We start from the raw sequence: 12420 nt of genomic DNA, 5'->3' as shown, positions 1-12420 counted from the left end.
TTCCTAGCTGGGTGATCTTGGGCAAGTTATTTAACCTCTCTATGCTTCGGTTATCTATAAAAATGGTGGTAATAGTCCCTTCTAGAGGTGCTTTGAGGAGTAAATGAGTTAATGTATAGAAAGTAGTGAGAACTGGCAATGCCTAACAACATTACTAAGTGCTGGCTGTTATTTTATATATTGCAAATGGTCATTTTAGGGACTGAATGGTCTTAAAATACCAGCTCAATCAAGTTGGCTCTCAAGACTCCTTCTTTTCCTGGTAAGGCCTTCCTGAGGCTAGAAATAGGCACTCGTCGTCATACTCTTCAAGGCTATTCACAATCAGGCTCCAGTCCTGCCTTTTCTACACTGTTTTTGTACAAATGCTCCGCTCAAGTTGCACTTTCTCTCTCATGGTTCAGCTTAACATCTACCTCTTTGGCAAAATTTTACCACTGTTATCTGAACTTCTTTGGAATTTATTATATGCTTCAGTGTTCTATTGTTTTAAAAAATCGTCCCTGAATCAAATCCTCTGAAACTATTAGCTATGTGCAGTACAACTTTGTGTCCCCTTGTCACCTACTACAGTGTGCTAGGCACTTAAAATATGTGTTGCTTAGCTGGCAGAGATAAGAGAAAGCAACCTTTTCAAGTTTGCACTATAAATTGAATTTCGTGTGTGCATGTACACATGCATGCATGTTCAACCTGCATAGCAGGTTAACAGTTTTAAAGACTAACCGTGCTTTTAAAATTGGAGGACTTGTGAAAAAAATTTAATTTAATATATCTAAGTGAAACATCTGCAGGTTAGATTGTTTGGAACTGCCTAGTAACCAAAAAATATCACACTTCATATATTGCAATACAGGCCTGCATCTCCTGTTGGATAATTATAAAATTTCTTCCTCTGAAACTACTACCACTGCATAGCAAGGAAAGAGAAGGACCCTGTGGCTGTGAGTGTCCACATCACAGAATTAGGGCTCTAAGAACAAGGAACTAGTTAAGGAAGGGAGAGGGAGAGAAAGGGAGAAACATACATTTGTATCTGCCTCTTTTTCTAATATTTAATAACAGTAATAAAACGTCTTAGCTGAAAATATTTATATGACCTAATAAGACATTTTGACCTTTTGGCTATTGGAGAAGTTTTGTGTGTGAAAACTATTGTATTTGATGTCCAAAAATATCATTATCTAAAAGATTATAAATGTACTCCTAAATCTTAAACATTTTAATTGAAGTTTATGCCGTAATTTTAACCGGCTTTGTCTTAAATGAAATTTTGAATTATCCATCATCATCTGACTTCTGTACCTTGTGAATTAAGAGTTTATTGGGTTTTTTAAATAAGTTTGTTTATTTATTTATTTTGGCTGCGTTGGGTCTTCGTTTCTGCGTACGGGCTTTCTCTAGTTGCGGTGAGGGGGGGCTACTCTTCATTGCGGTGCTCGGGCTTCTCATTGCAGTGGCTTCTCTTATTGCAGAGCACGGGCTCTAGGAGCGTGGGCTTCAGTACTTGTGGCTCACGGTAGTTGTGGCACATGGGCTCTAGAGCACAGGCTCAGTAGTTGTGGCGCACGGGCTTCGTTGCTCCGTGGCATGTGGGATCTTCCCGCACCAAGGCTCGAACCCATGTCCCCTGCACTGACAGGCGGATTCTTAACCACTGCGCCACCAGGGAAGTACCAAGAGTTTATTGTATTTTAATTGCCTCACTTTTATTCTCTTTTCACTCTTTGTTAGTGAATATACTTGAATTTGGGCTATGGTATTAGTTATTTTAGACATAAAAAAATGAGTTCTTGTAAAGCAGTTATACTCCAATACAGATGTTAAAAAAAAAAGAGTTCTTGTCAAGAATACCTTAAAGCAAGGACCCATCTTTCTTTCTTTCTTTTTTTTGATACCAGATAGTCTGGATGAATATTTTGAATATGATGCAGAGGAGTTCTTGGTCTCTCTGGCCTTGTTAATAACAGAAGGACGAACACCTGAATGTTCTGTTAAAGGTCGGACAGAAAGTTTCCATTGCCCTCCAGCACAGTCCTGTTACCCAGTAACTAGCAAACATGAATGTAGTGATAAGCTGGCCCAGGTGAGAACTGTGTTTTGAATGTTTTTTATCGTTTATATAAACCTGTTTAAATTCTGTCATTGACTTTGTTAAATCACAATTATAATGTTCACATTTAAGTATAAAATTGGTCACAACATAAAGAAAAGGTACTAATCCTGAACTGCAGCTAATAATTTTGGCTGTGAACAAGGCTCTAAAAGGCTTTTCCATCAGCAGGCAGGTGGGCAGCCAGTTTCATACCTGCCTCCACACACACCAGATTTAAGATTATCTTTGTTACTATGAATTAGCTTTTCTTTAGTTTTAGTCTCAGCCCCGGTTCATCAACTTTGTGTTCTTGTTTATTTAATAGATTGATGTTCATAATTATTTTCCCCACATTAATCACTTATATCCCTCCCCTTTTTAATGGGAGGATACTTTTTGCTATCATTAATGTTTTTGTAGAATACTGTTAAAAATATTTATTTTGATATGTAGCGTATAATTTGCTGTAAGGATTTTCCTCCCAGTTAGTCTCTTAACTGTAGTCCAAAATTTTAAACTTCTAAAAATGTTGTCTACTTTGAGTGTTTAATGAAAATGAGTTTTTAATATTTTGATCTTAGAATGAATCTTTCCTCTAATTAATGATGATGTAATTAACAAATGAGGCGAGGCTGGGCCATCTTGCGGCCTGTCAGACATTGGGCATGGCAGTTCTTTTTCCGCAAAATAGAGCAAAGATATCCTCCCCGGAGAAAATTTGCATCATAATTGTTGTTTGCTACTAATCCCCACACTCTAGAGCTCCTAGTGCTGATGCATTGTTTAATGAGGAAACCTAAATAGGCAGACAAGCCTGAGCTGAGCCCTGCAATAGGCAACTCATTTTCATACAGATGTCTGCTTTACAATTATATTTTTCAAATTTAAATATAAAATTGGGTGGGCTCTTGAGCCATTTTGCTTATCTCCATCTTCTCCAAGTGTCGCCAAGCCCGACGAACTAGGTCTGAGGTCGCATTATTGTGGAAGAATAACCTTCCAATCATGGTGGAAGTGATGCTACTACCAGATTGCTGCTACAGTGACGATGGGCCCACCACAGAAGGGATTGATCTAAATGATCCTGCAATTAAGCAAGATGCGTTATTATTAGAAAGATGGATATTGGAGCCAGTTCCTCGACAGTAAGTTGAACTGAGTTTGAAGTTGTCCTTTGTAAATCAGGTTTTCCATTACTTTCTATAAATTATTTTAATAATATATCATATCTTTGAGTCCCTCTATTTATGTAGTAAAATTTACATATTTAGTACTTATGTGACTTCAAATGACACTGGTAAATGCACTCTTATACTCTTGAAAGCACATGTCCTGAGTGATATGTTTATTTCAGCTTTTATCTTTCTAAAATTTAGCCATTTTGTACTTGTTGACATTTAGATGATGCTTTTTTACTTCCCTTAGGAGTGGCGATCGATTTATTGAAGAGAAGACTCTCCTATTGGCTGTCCGCTCATTTGTGTTTTTTTCTCAATTAAGTGCTTGGCTGAGTGTTTCTCATGGTGCTATTCCACGAAATATTATTTACAGGTATGTCTAGGAAAGAAAAAGGACAATGTGTATTCAGCTACAGTGGTTAGCTACTGAATGACATTTTACCTTTTAGGCAGTTTATATCCTTCATTTCTAAATATAAGTGGACAAAATTTACTGAAATTAAAAATTAAAAACTTTACTTGTTTTTCAAAACAAGTTGGAGAAATTTAGATATGACTCAATATGCATTTTGCTTCTTGGGTTAAATCTGGTGTAGAATAGTTTTCAGAGAACTTTTTAGCTTACTTTACAGAACTAACAATGAGAATGTACCACCATTATAAATAAAGTGGAAAAACTTTCTGGGTTGCTGAATTTCCATAATGGTAGACTTAATTTTTAGATCCTGAAAATTATAAACACACAGGCTGCTGAACAACTGTCTTAACTGTCTCTTTAGGCAGGTGGCCGTGAGATAGAGAGTATCTCTTAATCACCATGCGCAACAGAATTAGCTGAATCCATTTATTTAGTAGTAAATGGAAAGTCCTTTTTTCTGTTTTGACAACTAATTTTAAATTATAGTATTTTTGAGCTTTAATGCTTTAATAGAATAGTGTTCTTAAAAAGAAGATGGTCTCTATTCCAGGTATAATCTATTTATGTTGGTTTTGTTAGAATGACATGCATGGTAAAGTAGGTTAAAATAAAATCTCTATAGTAATTAATGCAAACAAAGGTAAGTATATGACTGTTTAACATTTTTTAATAACATATAATAATGATATGTTTTATAATCCATTGATTCCATTTTTTTCTGTGTGATTCTAGAATCAGTGCTGCTGATGTAGACCTACAGTGGAATTTTTCACAAACTCCAATTGAACATGTGTTTCCTGTTCCCAATGTGTCTCACAATGTGGCCTTGAAAGTCAGTGTTCAGTCCTTGCCCAGACAATCTAATTATCCAGTTTTGACCTGTAGTATTCACACTAATATTGGCCTTTTTGAGAAAAGAGTTCAAGACCATGAACTTAAAACCCATCAGCACCGAAATTCTACTGAAGCAGAGCAATGTAGTACAAACAGTTCACAGCGTCTGTGTAGCAAACAAACTTGGACCATGGCACCCGAAAGCATAATATTACATGCAAAAAATGGCACAACTCCAGAATATACTGCAGCTGTCAAAAATGTCAAACTATATCCGGGCACTAGTGGTAAATCTGGCTATGGAACATCTCAAGGCAATATTCTGGGCTTCAGTGGTATAGGAGATAAAAAGTCACATGAAACATCAGTGAGAACTTTAAAATCATTTTCAGTGATTGATTCTAGTGAATCTAGCCGCCAGAGTTCCTGGCAGTCAGTTGGTGAGACTAATCCTTTAATAGGCTCTTTAATTCAGGAGCGACAAGAAGTTATTGCAAGAATAGCTCAGCATTTGATTCATTGTGATCCAAACACTTCACATGTTTCTGGACATCCACTTAATACACAAGAATCTAGCTCACTTAATTCAAAGCTTTTCCGGGTTTCACAAGAAAATGAAAATGTGAGAAAATGTAAAGAAACGTTCTCCATTTCTTTTGGTAATCCAGCGCTCACCTCCTCAGAAGACACCAATGAAGGGAAAATTCGAGTAAAACCAGAAACTCCTCGAAGTGACACTTGCATTTCTAATGGTCTTCATTCTGATCAGTCTGTTGGTGAGATTAATCCTTTGATAAGCTCTTTACTCCAGGAGCGGCAAGATGTCATTGCAAGGATTGCTCAGCACTTGGAGCACATCGATCCAACAGCACCTCACATGCCCCGGCAATCATTCAACATTCAGGACTCCAGTTCAGTTCCTTCTAAAGTGTTTAGGAGTTCCTATGAAGACAGAAATTTGTTGAAGAAAAACAAGGATGACACCTCTGTTTCCATTTCTGATACAAAATTTTCCTTGTTAGATAACATCAGTGAAGGGAAACACTTAACACCTAATAAACATTTTAGTTCTTTTAAATGCAATAGTAATGTCAAGCCTTCTTTGAAACCTCAAACAAGAAGGAATCTGCATCGGAACAATCCTAGTGAAATCCAAAGTACATTTCAAGAGACACAGAACAAAGCCACTGGTTTAATGAATCCTTCAAATATGTCTCTTTGCAAAGAAGATAACTTAGATTTCACAATCAGATTGGAAAACACACTTTCTGAGTGTCAATTTAAGGAACAAGAAATTGACAATGAAATCAATAAACAGTATTCAAAATGTAACAGTATTGACAAACAGATTTGCACAAATAAGTATAAGGACAAAATAATAATAAATGAAAATTATAATCCAGAATCTTTTAACAATCACCAGTTTGATCATTCAAAAAAAAATGACTCGAAAATAAATGTTACTGTGTTGGAAATGTCTGGATATTTGAACAAACATGCAAATGAGTGCTCAGATAAAGACTCAAAAAAGCCTAAGTCATGCGAACAAAATACTCAACTTAATAGTATAGAAAATTACCTCAATAAAGATAGTGAAGGTTTCAAATGCAAAAAGCCAAACCAATTAAACAATGAACAGGATAAGAAAGAAGATCCGGTTGATGAAAAATCTCAAAGCTGTTCTCAGAGGAAGAATATAAAAGACTGTTTGTTTACGTGTGAACGCCTGAAAAATAAAGAGGTATTGGTAGGTAATATCTAACATTTCAAATATAATCCTCAAACATTTGTTATGGTTTGAACTTTGTTTACAGGAGATCTAGTTAGGCCCAAGATGCCCATTATCTATAGAACTCACTGTCTGATATAATAAACATCCTTGTAAATAACCCGCCCACTTCGGAGCAAATGCTAGGTAAATTCTTCCTGTTGCCTTTTTTTGTTTATTTTAATACTGTGAACAGTTGCTGGAGAGTAAATAAGAGTCAGAAATGAAACTTGTATCATTAGCTTAAGGTATTGTTTGATAGCAGCTCTGGCCTAGTACAAGCAGTGTGCCCATTGTGTTATGCCTAGGAATACCTACAGTGAAATCACTGGGCTGTTGGTCAGAATACCCAAGTTTCAGTCCTGACAATTTGGTCCTTGAGTGAAGCTGAATAAATCACGTAACTTGTAAAACCCTCAGTCTCCTCGATTTTAAAATAAGAACGATGAATATCTTTTGCTTATAGTTGTGGTGATAATCAAATTATAGATCTTTAAACATTTTGTAAGCTTTTAATGCACTACCTAAATCAAAGATATTTAAGTTAGTTCCATTTTATTTGTCTACCAAATCACTTTTTAACTTTAGAAAATTATTACTAGGCTTAAATTTCCTTTATTTTTCCAAGAAGTATCACAAATTTATATCTCAGTTATATGGAAAACTACTTAACTGCCTCGATCCAAATCTGAATGACCTTGATTCATCTTCTTTATCATACAAATTAGTTTTGCCGGACATTAGAGTCTTAAAAGTATGCCATGTTTCCAATTAATATTTTTCAACAGACGATCTCTTTCTAACACATGGGTTTAATCAAATGACAGTTTCCAATTTCCTAAAACTATAATTGTCACAAAAACCTACCCTGGCCTTAAGAATACTAGCTTTTCACGATCCTTTCTGGTACCTAATAGGGAGACTTACTTTGACCATGGTATTTTTCAAGCCACTAAGATTTGTTTTTTCATACACTTACTTTAAATATAATTATATAGCATTTACTGGGTGCCCAGGCACTCTTCTGAATGTTTTATACATGCTGGCTTACTAAATCCTTTCACTACGCTCTGAGGTTAGGCGCTATTACTAACTCCAGTTTACAAATGAGAACTCTAGGCCCAGAGAGGTTAAGTAACTTGCCCAAGGTCATAAAGCTAGTAAATGGTAGAGCCAGGACCCCAATTATTCTTCTCTGATTTTTATTCATGTGTTTTTATGCATTTTTTATTTCTGGGTATAAATTTGCCATTTTAAATTCTTAAGAATTAGTCTATTTCTTATATCACTTCAAAAACATGATACTGTGACTGTGTTAAGTATATTTTAAAATTCACATTTAAATTTTTGTATCATGCTGTACCAAATTATATTTTCTGAGAATGGCTCTTGCTACTGACATAGTTTTATATTTTAGAATATTTTACTAATTTTTTTCTGTGAGTTTTTTTTTCACAGATTAAAAGAATTGAATATTAGCTTACTAGATGATAGACTGAGTTGTTTTTTTTTTTAAATAAACTTATTTATTTATTTGTTTTTATTTTTGGCTGTATTGGGTCTTCATTGCTGTGCGTGAGCTTTCCCTAGCTGTGGTGAGCGGGAGCTACTCTTGGTTGAGGTGCAAGGACTTCTTATTGCAGTGGCTTCTCTTGTTGCAGAGCATGGGCTCTAGGTGCACGGGCTTCAGTAGTTGTGGCTCGTGGGCTCTATAGCACAGGCTCAGTAGTTGTGCACGGGCTTAGTTGCTCCACAGCATGTGGGATCTTCCCGGGCCAGGGATTGAACCCCTTGTCCTCTGCATTGGCAGGCGGATTCTTAACCACTGCACCACCAGGGAAGCCCAGACTGAGTTTTGATAAATATGTTGATAAGGCAATTGTGTTTGGACATACTTTTTTTAGAATATTTGAGTTTATTCATCATCTTAGAAAAAACTCTTAAACACTGTTTTTTGATTAAAGTGTATATATATGTGTGTATAGATAGTTATATAGGTTGTTAGCTTTACCACCAAGGATGTAATATCTCAGTAGATGTTAAGAATAAATCTAGAAACAAAAAAATTTTAAATATTGCCATTAAAATCTAAATCTTTTCCTAGCAGAGAACTATACCACTTAAACACTCAAGTGTCTGGCAGAAACATAATTTTCATTCCTTGGATGGAACCTCAACCAGAGCCTTTCATCCTCGAACTGGATTGCCTCTTCTTTCCAGTCCTGTAAGTGTTTTTCTCTTATTTTATGTTTAGACTTGCAAAACATGTAAAATGTTTGCAAATCACTTTATCCAAATTTTAATTGAAAAAATTTAAATACCTTCAAAATAAATTTCTAGTGGGAAAACGTTTTAATTTTTGATACATTTAATAGCTAAATGTTAATATGGAAAAAGGCAGAAAAAATGAATAAAAATGAATTTATTGTATTAGGATTATAAAATTTCTCTGAAATTCTTTTGTCCAGCATATTAATTCTCACTAATGTAAAGAAAATACTTAGTGTAAAGTGGATTTTCTCTAAATAGATTTGTATCATAGTACTGTGGCTGGTTGACACCACCAGCTGAATCATCTGGGAATCAAATTTGTGGCTGTCTTTGACTTGCGACCTGTACAGTTAATCGTCTTATTTTGAGACGTTTCCCCACTCTACATTTACTAATAAATTTATAGATCTGAGTGTGATGGTTAAGAACCTCGCTTTGGCATCATGCTGACTTCACCCTAGCTGTGTGACATTAGGTGAGGAATATTGTCTCTCTGAGCCTCAGTTTCCTCATCTGAAAAACGGGTGATAATGTCTACCTTAGTGTTGGGAAGATGATTAGTATCATTCCTGGTAAGCATTTGATAGTCGCTAAAGCTGCCATTTCAGTTAAACCAGAGGTAAGCAGTCAATATCCTAGTAAACTAAAAACATGTTTATTTTTGCTATTGACATAATTTTTGTTTTTATGTGAGTTTTTTTAAGTAAACTCAAAGCATGCAATATCTAGCATATTTTCAAAAATTAATTCTTGAATAAGAGATTTAGTTTTAAATTTGTAACTTGGACCTTAGGTGTTTATTTTAGGGAAGTTGAATTCTAAACAATTTAAAATAACCCCAAATGTTTGACCTACGTATGAGGTGCTTTCAAAATGCCCAAGTGATGAGGAAAAAACTTACAGCATCATGCTGGTGTAAAAAGCACTACAGACTTCTGTTCAATGTGGTGGACTGAGTTAATACAAGAAGATCCTTCCTCCTTCCCAAACACAAAAATCCTGGACAAAATATCACACAACTTTTAAATACATAATATAGTGTAAGAGCAAGAAAGATAAATCTCCGAAACTAACTTGGGGCAAATTATGACCTTCTAGGATATCTAAATCTAATATAGTGCTAGGGTTTAATGCTCCTGCTGGATCAGGAGTCAGGTCTACACCGGTCGTAGCTGGGACCTAAAACCAAACTCCATAAAGCCAGAAACAGGTGAGGACTGCCATTCTAGAAATGGGAGAAGAGAAAAGAAATCACCTATTTACTTAAGGGGTGCAATAGGAGGGATAGAGTAGATGGGAAAAGAAGCCCCCAAAAGAATTTGGACCTAAGCCTAAGTCACCCATGGTTAGGGGGTTCTGAATTTGTGCTGTCTATGAGAAAACATGAAACTATCCCACATCTATTACCCATGGCACCAAGGATTTATTTTCATGGAAGATAACTCTTACTGAGGATGATCTCAGGGGAATTAAAATTACAAAGCACCTTAAAAGAATCAGCAAGAAGAAGTGGGAAAATTCATATTTAGGAATGCTGTTATCAGAGCAACTTGAAAGAGAATCAGAAATAATTCTTTTTAAAATGTTTCAAGACAGGGAGATCATCTTGGTGCTTTGTGTCCATCTAGAGGGGTGGGATAGGGAGGGTGGGAGGGAGGGAGATACAAGAGGGAGGAGATATGGGGTTATATGTTTATGTATAGCTGATTCAATTTGTTATACAGCAAAAACTAACACAGCATTGTAAAGCAATTACGCCAATAAAGATTTTAACATAAATAAATGAATGAATGAGTGAATGTATGTTCCAAGAGATAAATGAAGATAAAGACAGGGAACTGAGATAAGAGAACATGTGGGATTGGAAAAATAGAAATTAAAAATATGAAAAATATAATTGAAGTGTACACACACGTGCGCATACATATACACATGGATTAAATGGTGGACTGGAATCAGCTGAATAGAGATTTAGTCAATGGAGAGACACGTATTAAGAAAGCACCTAGAATAAAGTGCAGAAAGGAAGAGAAATGGTAAAATATGAAAGAGCCCTGGAGGATAAAATGAGATGTTCAGTATAAGCCTAGTAGAAATTCCAAAAGGAAGGCTAGATGACATGAGGAAAATGCAGTATTGGAAGAAATGAAAGTAGAAAACTTTCCTGAATTGAAGACATGAGAATTTGGATTGAAGATTTCACATTAAGTTCTAACTCCAAAATATAGAATGGTGCGCTTGTACAACTCTCAAAAATATTGAGGTTTTTTAGACTTTCAGTATCATCTGTTTCTTAGTCACAAATTAGACCAATCACTCAGATACTTATACATATTTAACATTAATTCTAGAGACAAATCCGTCTAACTTGTATGTTGTATGTGATTTTACCTTTAATTTACACTTGGGTCTTTCATTTTTAGATTATTTTTAGCTAGTTGGTGGTTTGTCTTAAATGTAATTTGTTATACAATAGTGGTTAAAAATCCACAGTAGTATTTTTCAAACCTATTCTCTGTGAAGCCCCAGCCAGGGTTCTTGGAAATGTGCAGTCGGGTAGGGATGGTTAAAAGAACAGTAGAATTGTCAGGACCCCAGACTCCCATCGCCATTTAATTCTTTTTTTCCCCCTTTTATTGTAAAGCTATTAATCATTTATTCCTACCCCCTCAATACAGAAGTATATAAAGTAAAAAAGTAAAAGTCTTATTATGTTATATGTTGGGATTACATGTAAGATTTGGTTTTAGAAAAAACTGGTTCTGGTTCTTAAAAAATCAAAACCGAGGGAATTCCATGGCGGTCCAGTGATTTAGACTCAGCGCTTTCACTGCTGTGGCCAGGGTTCAATCCCTGGTTGGGGAACTAAGATTCCGAAGTGCGGTTGGCCAAAAAAAGAAAAAAATAAAAACCTAGTAAAAGTGCTTTTATTAATCATCTTTTTTTCCAAACTAGTTAATAAAATGAGGACATAGGGACAATATGTAATAAAGAGCATGATTTTAATAAGCTGTTAGGAGAGAAGTTTTATTATTTTTTAAGATATGCTTAGCTTTCATTTGAAAATTGTTCTGTCAATTCAAGAAAAAACTTATAGTCTTCTGAAATTCTTTTGAAACCTAACAAGTGATTATTTTAACCTTAGGTTCCTCAAAGAAAGGCACAATCAGGTTGCTTTAATCTGGATTCTTCATTACTGCATCTGAAAAGCTTATCATCTAGAAGGTATTTATCTTAAAATTCATTAGTGTATATGAAATAATCTTGCACAAAATTCTAGCCTTTCACAGTAAATAATGTTGACTCTGAAAATCAAACTTTGAACAGGAATCCCATTTTTCAGTTTATCATTTTCAAGATGATTTCACACATACAGTTATTAAGGATGAGTGAGGGAGAAATTAAGATGATGAGTAACTAACTATACAGTAGTCATTATGATAAACAAACACTTACATTGGTTTTAACATTTAAGTGGGTTTGTCTGTTTCTGGTCATTCACCTCCTCCTTTGTCTTATACTCCTTTGCAAAAAAGCCTTGGCAATTTGTTCCATGTTGACAAATAATACTCTCATTATATTCCTTAGTCACATAAGTTTGCCTTTGTATTCTAATTTTTAACTTAAAATGAAGATTGATATAGAAGACTGCATTACAATATTATATATTTCCAGTAGATGCTGCTATGTGATATGTTATAAATTCCACCTTGAAACCTAGGATGTTATTTATATTCTTTATCAAATATTATAACAAAGATTATAAAATCTAATCAGGAATTTAAAATGAGATATTTCATATCTTAAAATTTGGTTACATTAATTTTTTATTATGGTAGTTTAAGTAAAATTGATC

At 34.9% G+C, this 12420-nt stretch overlaps 1 protein-coding gene across 8 annotated transcripts in view; it reads left to right on the top strand.

Annotated features, from left to right (window-relative positions):
- The window catches only part of ATOSA (atos homolog A), an 87233-nt gene that overhangs the window by 60425 nt on the left and 14388 nt on the right, over positions 1 to 12420 (top strand). For 5 of the 8 annotated variants that reach the window (XM_082647648.1, XM_082647647.1, XM_082647646.1 and 2 more), the window contains 6 exons: positions 1902 to 2086; positions 3038 to 3240; positions 3521 to 3646; positions 4424 to 6272; positions 8398 to 8517; positions 11710 to 11789. In XM_082647648.1, coding sequence (XP_082503774.1) covers positions 1902 to 2086; positions 3038 to 3240; positions 3521 to 3646; positions 4424 to 6272; positions 8398 to 8517; positions 11710 to 11789 — 2563 coding nt within the window. Of the gene's footprint in view, positions 1 to 1901; positions 2087 to 3037; positions 3241 to 3520; positions 3647 to 4423; positions 6273 to 8397; positions 8518 to 11709; positions 11790 to 12420 lie in introns of those variants that run through there. The other 3 variants (XM_082647651.1, XM_082647650.1, XM_082647649.1) reach the window with 3 other exon arrangements.

Source organism: Grampus griseus, assembly GCF_964374135.1.
Source record: "Grampus griseus genome assembly, chromosome: 2".
Taxonomy (NCBI): domain Eukaryota; kingdom Metazoa; phylum Chordata; class Mammalia; order Artiodactyla; family Delphinidae; genus Grampus; species Grampus griseus.
The sequence above is the reverse complement of the archived record's forward strand: the minus strand, read 5'-3'. Positions and strand labels throughout refer to the sequence as shown.